Source organism: Coniophora puteana, assembly GCF_000271625.1.
Source record: "Coniophora puteana RWD-64-598 SS2 unplaced genomic scaffold CONPUscaffold_15, whole genome shotgun sequence".
Taxonomy (NCBI): domain Eukaryota; kingdom Fungi; phylum Basidiomycota; class Agaricomycetes; order Boletales; family Coniophoraceae; genus Coniophora; species Coniophora puteana.
The window spans coordinates 737740-756524 of record NW_006913067.1 but is presented as its reverse complement, the minus strand read 5'-3'; the positions used below and the strand labels follow the sequence as shown (position 1 = coordinate 756524).

The 18785-nt window shown below is 53.0% G+C and overlaps 5 protein-coding genes across 5 annotated transcripts; 3 read left to right on the top strand and 2 right to left on the bottom strand.

Annotated features, from left to right (window-relative positions):
• Window positions 1-689: 689 nt before the first annotated feature.
• On the top strand, window positions 690-1328 carry CONPUDRAFT_158751 (uncharacterized protein; the record flags this gene model as incomplete). The annotated part of the gene is made up of 3 exons (XM_007775775.1): window positions 690-810; window positions 869-1194; window positions 1254-1328. 3 exons carry the CDS (start codon window positions 690-692, stop codon window positions 1326-1328), a joined length of 522 nt encoding a protein of 173 aa, XP_007773965.1.
• Window positions 1329-2901: 1573 nt separating this feature from the next.
• On the bottom strand, window positions 2902-4258 carry CONPUDRAFT_147024 (uncharacterized protein; the record flags this gene model as incomplete). Its single annotated transcript, XM_007775774.1, has 6 exons — window positions 4165-4258; window positions 3901-4035; window positions 3680-3798; window positions 3536-3588; window positions 3077-3396; window positions 2902-3015 (listed from the first exon to the last, which is right to left on the bottom strand). Exons 1-6 carry the CDS (start codon window positions 4249-4251, stop codon window positions 2902-2904), a joined length of 828 nt encoding a protein of 275 aa, XP_007773964.1. The 5' UTR covers window positions 4252-4258.
• Window positions 4259-4909: 651 nt separating this feature from the next.
• Window positions 4910-7187, top strand: CONPUDRAFT_169199 (uncharacterized protein). The gene is made up of 6 exons (XM_007775773.1): window positions 4910-5002; window positions 5080-5335; window positions 5400-5436; window positions 5498-5576; window positions 5694-6007; window positions 6096-7187. Exons 1-6 carry the CDS (start codon window positions 4921-4923, stop codon window positions 6378-6380), a joined length of 1053 nt encoding a protein of 350 aa, XP_007773963.1. The 5' UTR covers window positions 4910-4920; the 3' UTR covers window positions 6381-7187.
• Window positions 7188-7386: 199 nt separating this feature from the next.
• CONPUDRAFT_111807 (uncharacterized protein) lies at window positions 7387-11303 on the bottom strand. The gene is made up of 5 exons (XM_007775772.1): window positions 10177-11303; window positions 9884-10073; window positions 9561-9777; window positions 8749-9501; window positions 7387-8685 (listed from the first exon to the last, which is right to left on the bottom strand). The coding sequence occupies exons 1-5, from the start codon at window positions 11291-11293 to the stop codon at window positions 7846-7848; spliced, it is 3117 nt and encodes a 1038-aa protein (XP_007773962.1). The 5' UTR covers window positions 11294-11303; the 3' UTR covers window positions 7387-7845.
• Window positions 11304-13925: 2622 nt separating this feature from the next.
• CONPUDRAFT_76999 (uncharacterized protein) lies at window positions 13926-15835 on the top strand (the record flags this gene model as incomplete). Its single annotated transcript, XM_007775771.1, has 9 exons — window positions 13926-14063; window positions 14140-14268; window positions 14353-14378; window positions 14447-14507; window positions 14868-14957; window positions 15171-15197; window positions 15238-15437; window positions 15494-15693; window positions 15783-15835. 9 exons carry the CDS (start codon window positions 13926-13928, stop codon window positions 15833-15835), a joined length of 924 nt encoding a protein of 307 aa, XP_007773961.1.
• Window positions 15836-18785: the final 2950 nt, after the last annotated feature.

Genomic DNA, 18785 nt, shown 5'->3' with positions numbered 1-18785 from the left:
GTGAAGTTCTCAGGCTGGATGTACTTATATTAGACTACGTAGCACCTTGAATCAACGCGGACTTCGAGTGCATTTTGACGCGTATTGGGGTGTAACTTGCAGACTTTCATGCCAACTTTTACGCCGTAAGAATCCAAGGGTAAGGGAACGTAATCATCACCCGGATCGTTTTAGTCTCTGTGACCGATATTGACGACCGTTCGTCAACCACATCCTAAAATAGCAGGTTAGTTGCTGACTGGCCAGCTGCGTGGGAGTCATCGGGGCGTGTGCTGTGTAGTTACTATGCCGGAACCCGCAATGAAAACCGTCACCTGCAATGAAATTCGACTGTCCCTCCCCTGCCCCTTCAAGTATATACCTACAAGATTGAACATGGGCCATCTAATGAAACTACTCTATGTCCGTATTGCGCGGCTTGGTAGAGAAATGAAAACTACGGACGCTAGGTACAATTAATTTCATTGCGGGTGACGGATTTCATTGCGGGTTCCAGCATAGTAGCAACGGAATCGAGAGGCCATCTTCGCTGGGCGGCTAAATATATAGAGCCCGAGTTGGAGCATCAGAAGATGCACGCGTATTCATCCCACTTACAGTATACTTAGCACACATAGGCGCCCAGGTATCGTCCCAATATTGCCCGGCGCGTCCTCTCTCACTAACCTCCAACACCTTGCAATTGATCCATGGACATGCTGAGCCGACGTGTGGACGCGTTGAACCTCGACTCCTCGACGGAGTTCGTCTATGATGGGTATGTTCCAGTGACCTTTCTGTGGAACATTCTCCCAGAGGCGATCCTTTATGGTGCGCCTCAGTGCTTCATTGCCACGCGTGCTGTGCTGACCACGCTCCCGACGCACAGGTGCATTCGCAGTGCTATTGGTGCTCGACGTTTACGTAATAACCACTCGAGCAAGGCGCAAGATCGTAACGGTGAACAAGCCTGTATTGGTTGTAGTGACCCTCATGTTTCTCGTTGCAACCACACTGAGTCCGGCCATGATTGCTCTTCTTGGGGACATGCTGATGTTTTCATCGGCAATCCAGCATATTGTTGCCAATATCTACCAACCATATGTGGACATGTCGGAAAATGGTATTAGATTGGGCAACATCGATCTCGGGGTCGCTCAGATTGTCCAGGTGGCTGCCTTTCTCATGCAAATGTGGCTAGGAGACGGTTTCATGGTATCTTCTACCTCGCGATGGCAAGTTACGGAGGCTCACTTCTTCCTCCCGCTCTCTAGCTATACAGGCTTTGGAAGATATGGGACAAGGACAAACGGATGTTGGTTGGGTTCCTCATCAGTATTCGTGAGTGAAGACTCTGATAGTTTGACTATCTCCTCACCTGACGGACCAAGCTTTGGGTGCTTTCTTTCTGCTCTGGCTTAGCGAATTCGGCCCCGTAAGTGTAGCCCTATTCTCCGTAAGCTTTGTAGTACACATGGGCTGCACATGTACGTTCAGAAGATCTCTTCACCGAAATCTTTGACTGGTTTTGGTTTAGTATTGATAGCTGCCCGAGTTGTTCACCTTCATCGTCAAGTGAGCGGCTCCGAGTCCGTGCGCCAATCATCTCGAAGTAGCCCAGTGGCTGTGGCGATTGTTCTACTCGAGTCCGGGGCGATATACTCAATTTCTATCCTCTGCGTTCTGATAACGTACATCACATCTCGGATGGATCTGGTTCCAATCTACCCCTGACTCCAACTCTGTCCTTTCCCTCGAGGTGTCAGTTAAATTTCTCCCTGTGCTCAGAAACGAAAGATAAGCAGTTAGAACGTGTGCCGGCTCTTAGCTGAGCACGATCATAGTGATTGAAGCTTGAAGTCAGCTTCTCACCAACACTGACACCGATTGCCTGCTCTTCTGGGCCATCTGCATATTGTCGTCTCCATTCCAACTAATACAGGGAGGCGAGCATAGGTGACCATGACTTAATCACAGCATTTGCGCGATCACTATGCTGTCCGGCTACCGACGGTTTACGGTATAATTGGTATGGTCATCTGAACTTCGCGTTTACAGTCTAGCGACTTATAAAGAGGCGAAGTTATCCCAACTGCAGCAACCCCGCGGGGTGGACACAGTTTTAGTACACGCCTCCGAGAGATCAAAGGACTTGCGCACGGCGTTCTCGGCATTGAAAGTGATTAAACGCCTTGACAATTTGCCGGAGTTATTAAAAGCTGGGTTTAATTCAGCGTGAGGTCTGTCATATTGGACTAGAATGCCGTAAATATTATGCTTGGGGTTACGTCCATCCTTCTTATTTTGTACATATATGTGTCCGGCATTGTCGACTTAATCCTTTGCACTTCGCAACGGTTGGCGTCCTCGGAGAGCGCTGTCACTTTGGAACCGTTGGATCTCAACGTTACGTACCGGTAGAGGGCATCAATCGAGTGTATTGACGCCGAGTGCCCCTTGGAACATCAGTGTCTGTGTCAACCATCGCCAATCAGGAGAACTGCACAGGACGAGTGGTATCCATCGTAAGAAAACAAATAACGTGTCTCGGTATGATATGCAGACGACGGATCAACGATATTTAATAAAGCACGTACACGTTGTCGTGCGTGCCTCATGTACGATTGGCATCATAGCAGCAAAAATACATGACGGTGATGGACGGTGGTAACGTTTAGTAACGTTTCATACAATCGAATACAAAGATATCAGGACCAGGCGTGCCTAGTGATGAACCCATTCCCGCCTTTGGGAACATAACCAAGTTCTTCACGTTAAATGCTATGTCTGCATACTCGGCCTCCTCCGTGCGCCACCATCAGCGGATCGCGAGGGCAATTGAAAATGAACCCGTGCATAAATCATGTTTGCCGACGGTCCAATCGGTACCGCATTTTCAGGGCAAGATACTTTGGCGTCGCGTTACTGTAGCGCTCTGCATGAACAATGCACAACTTTGATGTCGGACATCTGCAGACTGGATGAAAAGATCTTGGCCACTGCCTCCGCCACGTTGTCTGTTATCTCCTGCCGTACCTACAAATACCGTTTCATTTGAGCCTCAGGCACGGAATTTGACGCGGTAGGGAAGACGCACCTCGGACGCTATCCATCCAAGCACCAACACCGGCCTGCCTGCCTGGCCAAGCGGGTACGGCCATTCAGCAGATATCACCATCTCTTGGTCCTCCGTCGCCAGTTTCCCCGGAAACTCGCTGATGTCTTCGCCTGACTTGTCCTCTGCCAGAGTCACGACCGCGAGCTCGAGTCCGCTCACTGCCGCTGAACCATCCTTCCTGAGTTCGGTCAAGACTGAATTGTATCGCGTGTCATCGACAGCTCTGAGGAGGTTTTCTTGGACGTCGGAGTATTGCTCGGAGTCGATGTAGGCCTCGTAGTGTGTTTCTGACTGCCAGACTGTGATGCCGATCAGATATGTACGTCAGAGGGCGTCAAGGACTTGTGGCAGCTTATGGCTGACGCAATCGAGCATCATTAGGGGTAACGGGCCCAAGTGTGCGGATAAGGAGGGGCAGGAAGGAGAAGCACGACTCACGCATAATCATGTAGCCGACGTTCCGGTCCTCCACTTGCAACCCATGAAGTAGCCTGGTAGATCGCACGCGGCAAGATGATATGAATCAATACCTCTTGAGTTGCTTTGAACGATCCAGGAAGGATACGGGGGAAATGAGCGCACCCAACATGACCCTCTACATGCGCAAGCAATTCCTTGAGCTTCTTGAGAGTGTCATCCTGCGCACCGATGTATTCGTCCGACGCGATGAAAGAGATGATCTCCGTGAGAAGGGGAACCATCTGGGTGGATTCAATGGAAGCGTAGGAATGTCTTCTGGTGGGAATCAGAAGAACATGGTGGCGATCGTGATCACTTGAAGAAGACGGAGGCGATGTGCTTACAACGCCTGCGCCGAGCTGGCCCCTGCTGGCCCCTGTTATCTGATCACCCTCTTGCTCCGGGGCGGCAGTCGTGGGATACCTCATGTCAGTCAGGGGCACATGTGGACCAAGGTCATGTCGCAGTTTAGGAGACCCCTGATGCAGAGCGAGCTCGAGGGATAGTTGGTAGATCTGCTACCACTGGCTGTGCGACGGTGCTAATTGCTCAACTGTGCAATCAGAACCCATTAGATTGTAGCAAGTGCGGTACACTTGACAACTTACCCTGGACAACGGGAGCCCAATGTCTATAACCGCGATAAACGAATCGCAAGGAGTCGTCTCAGGCTTGTCAAATCTGACACAAGACATTGACACGACCCGACATGACGTGAGTGGTAAAAAAAAGCCTCCGATCATGTGACGCGAGTCAAGGCCTTTGTTTGCGTCCGCGTTTTATTGGTAATATACCAAACTTGGGTATGTTTCCATCATACCATCAACCTCCGAGCTCTCCATTAATGTCGGTCTCTCTCGGGGTTGAAGTACCTCGTATGGTCTTCCAAGGTGCAACGAAGCGACCCGCTCGACATTACATCGACTTCGGCGACCCAGGGCCTCATACTAACCGTATCTTTGAAAGACTCTGCTTTGCCATTGCTTAGTACCGATAAGCCAAGTCTCTTAGCTCAACGCTCAGCTTCTAGGCGCCTGTTTTTCCCCTTACGCCCTTACCAAGTCAACGCCATTTAATCACGATGCCAACAGCCCAGTCTTTTGGCTTAACTACAACTCGACTGCCTAGTGAGGTCTGATAGCATGGATTTTGCTTCCGCTTGCTAGCGTGCGCCCCTGTGCGCTCCCGATCCGAGTCGTCGGCCTCGACAGACCTTTTCTCCACACGGTTGATCAGAGCTTTGATCCAGTATATGTATGCAATTGGCGCATATATGCCGGGACTCATCTGATTCTCGAGCGCCCGAATCTCCTCCGTTCGTTCTTTTTCTCCTTCCCTCGGTCTCTCCGTGACCCGTCTCGGTGATGACCTCCCTAGTGCCTTCCACAGACCTGTGGCTCGAGCGCTCTCGTCTCGATGGCATGATCATTGGGGCGGTCTCATATGGTGCGTGCTCCTGCTTCGGCCACGTGGGCTTTCTAGGCGAGCTCGGGCGAAGCTCACATATAGTATTATCCTCACAGGTATCTTCGTCATTCTCTCGTACCAAGCGGGACGCCAGGTCCTGCGCAGACCGCGCTTTGGCGCGGTTCGCCCTCAAAACCGCAAGCGCATATTTGTGTACATCGTCACCACCTTCGTCCTCGCTACCATCGGCTTTGCGGGCAATGTCAAGTACACCGAGATGATTTGGATAGACCTCCGAGATACCCCAGGCGGACCGTCGGCGCTCATCATAAATGAGCTCCAGTACTGGGTGAATCTCATGGCGCTAGCGTGGTGCGTCTGCATCTCCTTCGCGCCCGATATGCCATTCTCATGACTTATTGTACTTGGACCACAGCTACTACGTAATGGAATGGTTCATGGAGGCACTGCTGGTGAGTGTCCCTCTTTGCAACATCAGAAGCCTTTTTCGAACATGCACTAAATGGTACATAGCTATGGCGGTGCTTCATCGTATGGAACTACTCCAAGCCAATCATCGCAATCATGACGACTCTGTTCCTCACCATGGTCGGTGCGTATCCCCGTCCCTTTATCGCCGCGTCCCAATTCAAATCCACATGCACCCACTTCGGCCACCTGTATCTGACAACATGCTTTCTTGCGCACATGTACTCATGACAATGTCCAGCCATGTCCATCTGGGTTCTCGCCCAATCGAGCGGCGTCGTGTTCTACAACGCCAACGGCCAGCTCGCGTACCTCGTCATCCAGGTCGGCATCACCGTTATCTACACCGTACTCGTCGCGGGCCGCATCTTCGCTATGCGCAAACGCGTCGCGACACTGCTCGGGTGGGAGTCGACGCGCTTGTACGACACGCTCGTGCTCATGATTGTCGAGAGCGCGGCACTGTACTCCGTCGTCGGCATCATCTTCATCTTCTCGTTCGCGTTTCACTCCAATGTATCCAATCTGGTCTTTTTGGACATCAGCCACGTCCAGGTGATTCGCATTTTCATTACTCTAACCACCGCAACAGAATACAAAGTTGCTTTTGGAGATTGGCGCTGACGATTGAGATTCTCTACAGGGCATCGCACAGCTGCTGATCATCATTCGCGTCATGGAGGGCCGCTCACTCGCGGAAGACTCTTGGGACGCCGGCAAGCGCGCGACGTCTCTGCATTTCCGGAACACCGACGGCTTCGACCAGGCGCAAACTCTGCAATTACCAGAACTCACACGTACGGAACAAAGCGGCGAGACAGACAAGTTGCCGTCGACGTCGACATCACATATCCGGCCGGCTAGCGAGGTTAGCACGGGCTGTTCAAAAGTGCCAGCGTCTAGGCTAGTAGACCCTCACGGCGCCTAAAAGGCGAATCCTTCGCCGTTGGATGCACGATCCATGCACTGGCTTCGGATGACAATAATAGATAAGACTATGAATCACCCTTTGAGGCCGTTATTGTTCTTATGGACCTTGACTACTCACAAGGCAGCCGATGCCACGCTGTTACTTATCGAGTGATACCTTATTTATGACCTGTAGCACTAAACCATGCATCACTGCCGCGTTGCCAGATTACCCAATGCTACTACGGAGGTCCTAGACGTACTCACCACTACGGCCCTATACATGATTTCATTATGACCATTACTCTCTTCGTGTGAGGCTGCATCAAACGAGCCATCCCTCAGCCCGAGCTTTATCCAACGCCTTCTCAAACCCCCCATCCTCCTGCTCGAGCACCTTCCACCCGTCCACATCCTTCCTCCCGAGCTTACACAGCTTCTTCCCTCCCTCCCCCTCCTCCACACCCCTCCTCACATACAAATGCGGGAACGTCCCCTCCTCCGGCCGATCCCCACACACATGCGTCTCGGGGTGGTCCCACTGCACGCGTCCGTCCGGCCGCTGCGTCAGGGGCGCGTACGGGAGGCGGAGGACATACACGCGCGCGTCGGACGCGAAGAACCGCTTGAGCGTGTTGGGCACCTGCGCGGCGGTGCTGAAGTGGATGAAGCCCGAGCTCGTGTCCACCGCGCTGTCCGCGAGCACCCAGTCTGTGCTGTCGAGCTCGGACGCTGATTCGGTGGGCATCCCGGATGGTGGGACGAGCTTGTAGATATGCGTTGGCTCGGCGATCGGGGCCATAATATTGACGATGATAGGTGGGACGTGGACGTGCGAGTGAAGAGGGCGAATAGAGCACGGTGGGTTTTATCGAGCTCAGGGGATATTTATTCCCGATAAAGAACGTGAGAAACAATATGTTTCTGTCGCTTCGGAATCCGGAAGATTACTTATGTCAGGTTTGTAGGTCGACCCCACCAACTTCTCAACTTGCGATAAAGAGGCTGACATTGACGAGAGTGGGAGCAAGACCAAGAGTGAGAGAAAGAGTAAGAGCAAGAGCTAGAAATAGGGAAAAGCCATTGTGGGGTATCTCAAGAGTAGGACTGCTGCGAGGGGGACAATGTACATAGGGTTACACAGGATAAGAATGCCGATCCGGGTACATCGACAATAGTTGAAGGAGAGGGTACATAACGTTAATAAAAGTAAAAGTAAAAAGAGAAAGAGAGGAATAAGGAAAGGGAGGAGGGGTGGGCCCATATTCGCCTGCTAATAATGTTGGTAGAAGTGCTAGTTGATAAGCGGAGGCTGGCGGGAGGGCAAGGGGAAGGGGAAGGGAAGCCGGGAAGATAAACCGAACCAATCAATACACACCGTAGGGAAAGCAAGAAAAAGAAAAGAAGAAAAATGCAAGAGAAAGAAAAGCAGCCAATCGCGCCGGTCCGTCCGTCCGTCCGAACGCACCCAAGGGTCCTCACACCTATCGCGAATAGTCCACACCATCCTCCGCAATAATCGCCTTGACGCCCCCGCTCTCCGTTCGCCCACCGTCGCGCGCACGCGCATTGTTCATCCTGTTGGCCAGGCGCTCCCCCGTCTCATCGTGGAAGCTCTCCTCCATGGAGCTCGGGAAGGGGAAATGCTGACCCTGTCCCTGCGCGGGCGGGCTCGGCGAAGTCGACGTCGAGCCTGAGCGCTCCTTGTCCTTCCTGCTGGAGGACGACGACTGCTTCTTGCTTTTCTTCTCCTTCAACCGGCCCTCGCTCCCTGCAGACCCCGAGCGCGCCTTCAGCGTCTCATGCCGCGATGGCGACTGCCTCTGCGACGGCTGCGGCCTCTCCAGCTCCGGCGGCTCGCCCGCCGGGTTTGAGCTGGGGAAGAACTGCACCTGCGTCGGCCCCGGCGTCGGCATACCGGGATCCACCCAGTCCTCATCGTCGTCGTCATCCACACCATCTTCCCCGTCATCCCTCCCGAGATCCTCAAAATCGTCTTCAGGTTCAGGTTCAGGCTCGCGCTTCTCGCGCTCTGCCTCCTTGCCGTGCTTGTGCACCTCGAATGTCGAGTTCGGGCCAGGGGTAATCGGACCAATCGGGTCCTCCTCTGTGTCCACCTCGGAGCCTTTTCTGGCGGAAGATCCGGCAGGCGAGCCAGATGCCGAGCGAGTGTCAAAGAACCGATCTGCCTCGTCGCCGTCCTCTGTTTCGGCGAGCTCGTCCTCGTCGTCCTCGTCGTAAATAGATTCGAGGCCAACGTTTTCCTCGGACCAATTTGGCGGCTCATCTTGGATAGCGAAGATCGTCTTGTTACGGTGCATGAGCTGTAAACGGGCACATCATCAGTGTCTACTCTCAAAACCAACACGAAAGAACGAAGCACATACATCAGTGATCCGGTGCCTGAAATCGATCCAGTCCTCCTCATCCTGACACAAGAACCCAAGCAGCATACTCGGATCCAGCCCGCTCAGCGGCATCTTCCGCACCCGATCGCAATGGAACGTCTTGAGCTCCGCAGGACTGTACGCATTGATATAATGCAGCGACAGTGGATCCAGCTCCGCACCCGTCTCGCCCGCCATGGCGCCCCCATTACCTCCCATGGTGCCCCCGTTACCACCCGTACCACCCACCGCGCCGGCCGCGCCCAGCTCGCGCGGGTCCAGATCTGAGCTGCTCGACGCAACATGCGCGCCCACCGTCGCATTCTGCCACCGCGCCGGGTGCTGCGAGCCCGAGCTCGCCGAGTTGCCCGACGACGACGACAGCTGGTGCTGCAGCGGCGACGGCGACACGGGCGCGTGGTACGAGAACGTCGACGAGTGCGTCCGCACCGACGACGGCGATGTCGGCGTGCGATAGTGGTGCCCGGGGAACGACCCCGGCGGGGAGCTGGCCGACATTGCACCCGGCACGCGCCGGCTCGAGGCGTCCTCTGGCGTGTTTTCGCGGTCCCACCGGCGGAAGCCGTGTTGGTTGCCTTCGTCAGCCTCGGGGAGCGGGCGGAGCGGGATGGCGGGGCGGGCGTGGTGGGGGTCAAGGTAGATGAGGTTGTCGCCTTGCACACCCATGAAATAGTACGAGGACGACGGGCGCCCGCCTGCGATACCGACAGATTGCGGGATCTCGAATAGTCCCTAAAAGCGGAGCTCAGCACTCCATGCACCATAATGAACGAATCTAAATTTAATCTCACCTTGATGGTATCGTAGTAGATAGGATTGACCCCATTGATCCCCAAGCGTATCCCAAACAGCACGAGCACCGCGCGCCCGCCCCATCGTAGCTTCCTCACATTCCTCGGCGAGCCAACATCGACGTACGATGCCGAGTACACGTCCGTCTGGTACAGCGCGCCGTCAGATGCGACTGCGACACCCAGCCCGGCGTCCGGGAAAGCCTGGACAAGGCGCCTGCGAATGCGTCAGCGATCTCACTTCGGGGGGTGTCCGCGTGACCAAGAGGGTATGTGGGTATGATAATGAAATGGGTAAAAGAGGGTCAGAAGCAAGTGCTCACTTGATCGCGCCGGCAGCTGTGCTGGGTCCGAACCACTGGCCGACGTCCTTCCCCAGGTCTTTCCCGGCGAGCGCCATCCGGTGCACGCTGAAAGGTGCCTGGGGCAGCGGTGAATCGAGAAACCAAGTGATTATCTGGACGTAGGTGGCGTAGTCTTCCGTGTACAGTGGATATGGGGGCCGTCGCCAATCTGTGGGTGAAAGTCATGATGGCGGGGTGGAGTGGGATGGGATGAGGAGGCGTGATCAGTACGAGATAAGACGGGATGTGGGAAGCAAGCAAGGGGCACGTACCTCGACCTAGATGGAGGTGGAGGAGCGCGTTCGCGAGGAGGGTCTGCCCCGTGCGGAGCATGCAGCCCCAGCCAGTATCGGTTGTCCAGCCCTTCTCTCCGCCGAACCAGCGTCTCGATTTGGGCGAGGGGGAAGACATCTCGGTGCATGGTTCTCTGGTCTGATCTGACTCGAGAGTCGAGAGCGTCGAGTCCCGGATGGGCGCGAACTGATTGCGGTAGGTAAGCCATATGCGCGATGTGAAGTCGGCGTAGAACTCGGGAGCCCAGTCCTGGCCCGGATGCTTTTCTGATGCAGGTGATTGTGATTGCGAGAACTGCGAATTCATGGATGATGCCGAAGACTGGAGGCGCTGTGAATCTAACGAGGGTCTGCGTCCGGGCGGGTTGTTGACGGGTGGGGGCTCGTATCCGGCGTGCTTGACTCCCAGTATCCAGATGGGGTCCGTCGATTTGTCAGGGGTCGCATCGCTGTCGAGGATGAATCTCATCGCGCGGTCCAGGTGGCCCTTGCCGTGCTTGGCTGCGGTGAGAAGCGCCGAGTTCTTTCCTTTCGTGGGGGAGGTCGTCCGAGTGTTGGTCTGCTGGATGAGGCTGGGGAGGGAGAGGTCGTTGGTCGAGGAGCTGAAGGTGTGCGAGAACCATCCGGAAAGTCGGGTCGGAAGATCGCTTATTCGCGCGTTTGGGGACGTCGAGTACATGGAGGTTGACGATTGCAGCTCGGGGGCGGCCATGTATGGGCGGTCGCCACGCTGACGCTGTCGAGGCATGTCTGAGGGCTCGATGATGACGGGGGCGTCGTCAAAGGAGCCACGGTCGCTATCAGCGTCTCCTGGGAGGCCAGTTGGTTTGTCGTCCTTGCCTTTCCCACCTCCTCCAAATCGGCTGAGCCGACGGGCGTGGGTTGCTATCCGTGATGTGGATGCCTCTGCGGTTGTATGTATCGAGGATCCAGAGCTGGAGACGCTGATGGGGCTGCTAGCGGAGATGACAGTCTCTGTGACGGATTTGGAGCGGTCCCGACTAGCCTTGGGCAGGAACTTGGACAATTTTGAGGCAGTCGGCGGGGGAGGCGGCGAGGATGGAGGAGGCGAACTCCGTGAATGGCGACGAGCCATTGAAGGGAGGAGAGAAAGGAGGGATGGGGAGGAAAAGGGGGTTGAGCAACGTGCTAGACGACGTCGATGAGAGAGTCAAGTGTCTGACATTCCGTGTTTGGTTGTTTGCCCGGTACCTTATTCCATCTCAGCAGAGCCTAACCAGCCTCTTCCCGCCTCTCGCTACTCCTCACCACTGCACACTGTCCATACTATGTTCTTTCATTCTTCAGCTCAAACTCTTTTGAGACCAGTTTCGCCATGGACTGCTATCAATGCTCGCGGCAGGTCCGGGGCTTGTCGGCTAGGCTTCATTTCGAGCCTCACTGCGTCATAGGCTTCATTAGCCCAACCCGCATCCTTATGGTTGCCTCAGGCTCTGCCTCCTTTACTTACTGGTATCACACAGCATAAGCACTATCCTCACAGCATCTCGCAGCTGGCTAAGTGAACCCCTGTGGAGATCGCCGCACCTTAGCTGTTCATTCACGGTACCCGAGTCCTCCAGGGCGCATAGGTGGTAGGAGAGCTTTCCCGTGCCACGGTCACTGCGTTGCTATTAGAAGCTTAACCACGTCCGGGCCCGACATCCTTCATGGAATGGCTTGGGAACGGAACGCCCCCAGGTACCTTGTACGCGGTACCTAAGCTTGAAACCCGATATATGCGGAGTGCGTCTATCTAACGTCTCTTCTCGAGTTCTCTACGTTAATCAAGGGAGGCTTCTTGCCCTACTTATCAGCGTTGATTGCAGGCAGTACGGTTCTTAGTGATGGACAGGCAGGTGTGAGGAGCCGCGGCCTGCGTCTGTCTTCATTCTGGCCATACTTGAATTGGCAGAGATACGCCGACTTTCACAGCTTTCTAGCTATCTACCATGGAGCATATGTCCAGACTTCATCTTATGGTATCTATAACAGTTCTTCTTGTACGCGAGCTCATCAATCGCCCCTTTCCCCGCGCAGCTCTCTAGCCCAAGCAGCCCCTCAACACGACGTCTACGCTTAGGAGATGAAGGGCCTCGAGTCACGAGTAAAACCACCCGTTCAGGACGAACGCAACGCCATCCGCCATCCGCCACGGGCGCCACCCCCTTGTTAATCGGCCGCCGAAGCCTGGCTTTCATTTCGGTACCTCAGACCTTCTCCAGATCAACGTTTTCCGTCCAAACCTCAAAGTTTAACAGCTTCTTCCCGAACTCTGCTTCAACTTCTTGATTCATACAGAACCAGCCGCTATATTAGGCTAGTCGCTCTGTACAGGCAGCATCTCGAAGCTCATACCCAGCGTGACGCGTGACTATGGCCAGGGTTGTGTTCTAGTGGGTCCAGATAATAAGACCGAGAGAAACCAACCTTCCCGAGCCTCACCGAGACCTCGCGGAGCAGATGAAGAACTGTTCACCCGGGTAGTACTTCCGCGCGCACCGTAACGTAACGGCGCTAAAGTGTCTACAAGTCAACCCACGGGCCACGGGCGTTCCTGGAGAATGAATGCACGGCGAAAGGTAAGCCCCGACAGTCATCGAAGTTTTTACGCTTATCGGCGGTCACACTATTAGTTCGCTCCACCCTTGAAAGTACGCTCCATATTATGTTATTTGTCACCGACCATGATCGCCGTTTCAAGACAAGCAAGCAACACGTGTTAGCCTGGCGGCAGACGCGAAGAGCACATCTTGTTGACCAGGCCTCGGTTGCTGGACAGGGGTCAGGCTAACTGTATACGGCCCCGGACCGACACCTTACGACGCACTTTACGTCTGGTGGCCTGCAACAGGGGAACTGCTTCCCTGGGAATTAAGTATTCTCTGCCGCTTCATATCATCAGGGGCAGGAACATACATCCAGTCTCAAAGTTGACAGGTAGGTGCGACTCTTTTTAATGACTGAAGACTTTCACGGATCATCCACATCATACTTTGCCAGTTGGAAGCTGTCGAAGCTAGCGTAACGCCCAGAAGCGCATCTACCTACGGCAAGCGGAGTTCCGCTGTCTCCGACATAGGCACTCGACGAGCTTTCGTGGTGATCTATGTAAAAATGTATGTTCTTGCCATATTACAGCTGTGCTTTGTCACGCTATAGGAAGGGAGAATGTGTACATCCGCTGCATCCCCGTTGAAGAGCTACAGAAAAGCTGCTTCGCATATTTGGAGGTTAAAACAACCTGAAGATAATGGTGCACGTGATGTTGAAAGGGAGCTCGGGTACCTGGTCACTCTTTACACCTCAAATCGGATACAGGTACGGTACCGCTTTTCTGCTTTCTCAGGCAGTCGTTTGGTCTGTTCGGTCAGGCCGAGCCTCTATGAGTACCTTTCGCCTTGATTTCCACTTATAGAGTGAAAGACAATGGGCCGCCCCTGCCCACCTGTTCCGCGTACCAAGACGCCACTAGATCAGCGTCGAGAAGAAGACGGGCAAGGAACCCAATCCAGTCGCAAAATAATGAATGAAACGGGATGACTATGCTGCCGACGTTTTAATCGCTGTGCACTCACTCAGAACGTCCCGACAAACATAGACGCCTGTCTCGCAGACGTACATATAAAAGCTCGCGTCGAACGCGGCGAAGGGATACCGCTAAGCCACTTTCCGAGTTCCATATCTCAGTTGCGCACAGCAACTCCCGCTACCTCTTACATCTAAACATGGATCACACACTCGGAGGAATCGTCAGTCTACTGAGCGTTCAGTACCCTGATCGCAAAATCGCAACCGACAACGGCAAGGATGGCGGCGACCTCGTAGGCAAAGCGAAGGGCGCAAAGATCAGCCACGGTCAGAAGGTCTGTGCTCCCTATTCGGGCGCGTTCAGCTGCCCTTTGTAGGGCTGATGGGACTCTCTTCGTTACGCCACCGCAGTGGCGTTTCATGCCCGAGGACCCGCATAACGAGCTTTTCAAGATCTGCTCCAGCGATATGCCCTCGACTCAGTGGGTGATGGCAACGGGCGAAACTCCAAAGGTCCCGGTTCCTTTCACTTCTGTCGCTGTGCGTTGTCTCATCTTCGGCTGCTAATCAAGGTCGGGCGCCACCCTCACGCTTACGGACATTGACTTGGCGACGGTATGGAAGGTATCCCACCAAGGCAACAAGTATCGGTCAGTGGGCTTCATTGCCTTCATCCTCGTTTAGGTCGAACGATCACGGCCCGTAACCTGTTTTTCAGAATCATGACCGCCGACAGCGCCCTATGCTGGACTATGCTAGGCGACGGGGAAAATGAGACCGTATGTGCATCTTTCCATTGTATCGTTATCTGTATAGCGGGTCTGACAAAAGCCAGCAGATCACCCTGGAGAAGTGCACTGGCTCCCTCAACCAGTCATTTATCCAGGAGCATAGGAATGAATCAGAGGACGAGTCTGAAAAAGAACAACAAGAAAAGGAACAACGGAAAGAGGAAGAGGAAGCTTGATTCCTCATCGGGTGCAGAGCGGTGCAGTATGTTTTGGCTTTCGACGTGCGACTCAAGCCGTTTCAGTGGGTGTTATTGCAGATTCGGATGTCGTGTATGAGATATATTGCATTCCTAGTTGGTTATCAATCCATTCAGATGCCTCATGATCTTTACGTTTTGCACATACCAGGCCGAGTGGATGATGATCGAGCTTGAAGCTATCCTCGGACCGGTCCGGGCGGAGCCCGAGAGCAAGGCGGCTTTGTCGGACGGTGCATCGGTAATCTCACAACAGCAATTCCAAGAAATTTAAAGGTGACACTGAAAGACAATACGTTGTGACGGCTAGCTTTTCACGAGTAATCCGAATCGACCATTCCCTAATACACAAGCAAAACACAAACCAATATAGGTATATCAAAGGTACAGAAAGCTCGCAGCCATAAAGCATGAAAACGTAGTAAAGAGCAAGAACATGATTTCGTAATTCAAGTCGGTAACAAAGACCATAGACGTTCAGGTCCGTAAAAAGGGAGCTGTGTCATTGAACGCCCAAACAGATAACTCGCGTCAACTCTCTCGGGCATCCCAACAATCTCCGTTATGCTCGCTTAGAGACTGAGAAGGGTCACAAGGATGTCAAGACCGAGCAATCCAAGGGTACCAGCGAGGCCTTTAAGGAGGGGGGTGAGCGCAAACAGGATACCGGCCACAAGAACGAGGACAGTTTTGAGGATAGCATAGAGCAGGAGACTAGAAGGTCACAGTGGCTGAATAAACTGCAAGCGTAATGTTGCGTGAACGCTTACCCAATAGTCGTGAGAAGACCGCCGAGAGCGACACCGAGACCGCCATAGCCGTGGACAGCGCCGAGACCGTTAACGAGGATCTGAGAAGATGTATTAGCGCACCAAATTCACGCCGAACAAGGGGGTGTTGGGTGACTCACGGTTATGTCTCCCGCCATGGTCGAAGCGAGGTCAGAAACGCTCAGCTCGGAAGAGCCGTCAGCAGACGTAAGGAGCTGACTCATGGAGGCACCAGATGTCTGAAGACCAGCAAACTTAGTTTGAAGTTCTTGGAGAGACTTCTGAATATTCTCCAGCTTGGGCTGGACAGTTTCTTGTGTCGCGGTGCTGGGGTCAAGGGACACTATAAGCAAGCAAAATCGGTTAACACTGTCTCGTTGCGAATAATCGTACACTATATATACTCACTGAAAGACTGGGCTTGCGGGTTGATCTGGCTAAACGCCTCGTTCCAGAGGGACGCGATGGACGGGTTCGACGAGCGAACAACATCCTTGGTCTCACCCTCAGCGACGGGGGCAGCTACGGAGAACGCAGCGAGTGCTACGGTGAAGACAACGGAGACGGTGCTGAAGAAGCGCATGGTGTTCGAGTATTAAGACTTAGAGGGAGAAATGTTTCTGGGCTGAAATATGGGAGGTAAGTGGGGATGCTCGAGGTCGACGGAGGCCGATGAAATATCCCAGTCGAAAACGACCTGCTTTTATGCGTCCCAGAGTGCACCCCACCTACGTTCCCGGAAAACTAATGAAGCTACACGAGCTCTAGCGCCACATACCAACTTCAACGTGCCGTAACACTCAGTTGGGTAAGATCCCAAAAAAGCTTCATTCATCCTTTCATTCAACAGTCGTGCTCAACAGCTTGCCCACTGACACAAGCAAAGTAGAAATTCGGTTCGCTGTATAGGACTGATGCAGATTATTGGCTGAATGGGCTTCGTTCGACTACTTTTTAGGAAATGCACGTTGTTATCTAAAGCCGATATATCTCCTTTTTTCGCATGACCTTCGAGTCCAAACCAATAGCAGCTATTTGCGAAAGATTAAAACATCAAAGAACGAAGAACGAGTCCTTACATAGAGAACTAATGTCATGCCTCGGTATCCCCCCAGTGTTTCTGCGCGTTCATCGGTGATACTCGGAGCGGAGCCGAACAAGGGATCAGAACTATCTGATACCACCTGTTCGAGTAAGGCCACTTGACCTCTTCTTTGATGCTTGCATTTACGGCAGACGATACGAATCATACGCGGAGTTGAGCGAATGTTATTACCTATTATTCACTTAGGGCACTACGAAAATGTTGTTGACTATGAATCATTATTTGTCCATACATGAAAAGCCACTGTCACTTGAGCTACTTTATGTTATTGACGATAAGAGGTTGTCCGATTCGAAGGAGCGCCTCATCAAATGAATTTGGCGCTCGCATGTTGGGTGGAATTAACATTGAGGGTTCAGCCAAGGAGTCTTGATGAAGATCCATAACGGAGATAAGGCAGACGCGAGAATTTCGTGTCTATTGCGGAACTTAGTGCTAAATATCCTAAGCTTATAAGACGAGTTTGCGTCATCAAGATGTCACAATAATACCTGAGGTGTTGAATCGAGCGCTAGGCTAAATCAGCAAGAAGAGCGGAGAGCCAAGGTCCGATTATGCATATTGTCACTCAAAGCCTTGATGAAGACTAATGAGGTATTCAATGAGAGAAGATAACGTGACGAAGGTGCGGCTCGAAGCTCACGCAAGCCCCATTCCTGAATGAGCAGCGGGCGGGGCGCTCGCTGGAAGGGAAGGCAACGAGGACTACCGATGCTAAACTAGCCTTTTCCTGGTGAGTTTGACTGGCCGCCCTCTCAAAGACTCTAGCATCTAGAAGCTTGGGTAAATCCCACAGCTTGGCTCACAAAGTTTTGTCTTGATCCTTGTGCTTATGGTCATTACCACGGAGCGCCGTGATGAAAGTGAAGCAATAAACTAACAAATTTTAGGTAGTCAGGATACACCCTTAAAGCTTAAAGGAGCAAACGTCAAATGGTGCGTCGTCGGCACCCTCAATTGGCGGAGATCGCCGCCGCCATGTAAGTCTTACCAGCAATAGATAGGACAGCTATTTTAGATTATTTAGAGTAATGAAACTTGTTTGTCCAATAACTTAGTAGACCCTGGCTTGGAGGCGTAGTTGAAGCGAAGTGAAATCACCAGCGGCAATGCCGCAAAAGTACTGACAAGAGACTGAGCTTTGCTAAGCATACTGATGCTCTGTTGTAGCACAGAGCATCAGAAAGAACCCGGTTCGAAAGCTATTGCTTTCTGCTGGGTTGTGATGTGACGAAACCCCTGATTAACTATGTGGTAGTCCACAAAAAGCACACTGTTGTGATAATGGGTGATGCAACCTGATGCAACGCCACAGCTTGGAAGTTGTGACTGTACTGTATATCCTTGATGGATGATATATGATAAGTACGCCGTCTTGAAGTTTGCACTTGCAAAATATCCCTACACTCAGCCTGGATGAGGAAATGATTCCAAGCTGCGATTTGATGGGCCGTTTGAGGTGGAGCTCAAAGATATCGGCTTATGGACCACATAAAATTGCCGAAAAAGAAGTCTACAGAATGGTACGGTGCGTTTTGGTTCTTGGCTCGACTGTGAGAAAGCTCGGAGAAGAGCAGAACTAGTATGTCGCGTTTTTTTTTGCCAACCTTCATCATTTAATGACCGTGGCTGTGCTCGGAGCGTCTTTAGTTTCGGGCCAGGCCGGCGGAGTCCGAATGAAAACTCTCGTCCCCCGGCTTGTCCCGGCTTTCTCGGACGCTGCATCGGTGATCCCACGAGTCGTCCAGAAAGTCCGAGATCTGGGAAAGGCGGCAAGTCGCGGCGGCAGGCTGGGCGGCGCGGCGTCAGTGGCGGTGCTAAAACAAAAATCCCACGATGTGACTGCCGCGCGTCGCCTCGCCGCCGCGCTTAGATTAGATTAACGTCTGTTATATCCCTACACGCCGTATATCTATTCCGCTGTCATGAGTCTCGACATATCATTAATTCCATCTGTTCTTGAAACATATCCACACCTACTTCCTATAACAACGGATCAAATTCAGCTCTTCGTTAATATATGCAGTCTCATTCGCGACGAGATTGCCCTTGCCTACCCCTCGGATGTTGATACCGAAAGTTCAGCCCCGCCGTTTCTTCCAGACACGCAAGCCGAGTGGATCTGCGAGTGTCTAGGCATTACAAGCGACCAGGCCGAGGTCCTATGGTCCGTCTTCCGGCAAACAATCTGGAG

What these genes read in the sequence shown, in the direction of transcription:
- CONPUDRAFT_169199 (XM_007775773.1), top strand. Translation starts at nt 4,921, where the DNA reads ATGACCTCCCTAGTGCCTTCCACAGACCTGTGGCTCGAGCGCTCTCGT. An exon ending in TCTGTTCCTCACCATGGTCG is followed by an intron (nt 5,577 to 5,693) that starts GTGCGTATCCCC and finishes GACAATGTCCAG; the next exon opens with CCATGTCCATCTGGGTTCTC. An exon ending in TGGACATCAGCCACGTCCAG is followed by an intron (nt 6,008 to 6,095) that starts GTGATTCGCATT and finishes GATTCTCTACAG; the next exon opens with GGCATCGCACAGCTGCTGAT.
- CONPUDRAFT_111807 (XM_007775772.1), bottom strand. Translation starts at nt 11,293, where the DNA reads ATGGCTCGTCGCCATTCACGGAGTTCGCCTCCTCCATCCTCGCCGCCT. An exon ending in CCACCTCCATCTAGGTCGAG is followed by an intron (nt 10,074 to 10,176) that starts GTACGTGCCCCT and finishes TTTCACCCACAG; the next exon opens with ATTGGCGACGGCCCCCATAT. An exon ending in TCAGGCACCGGATCACTGAT is followed by an intron (nt 8,686 to 8,748) that starts GTATGTGCTTCG and finishes GCCCGTTTACAG; the next exon opens with CTCATGCACCGTAACAAGAC.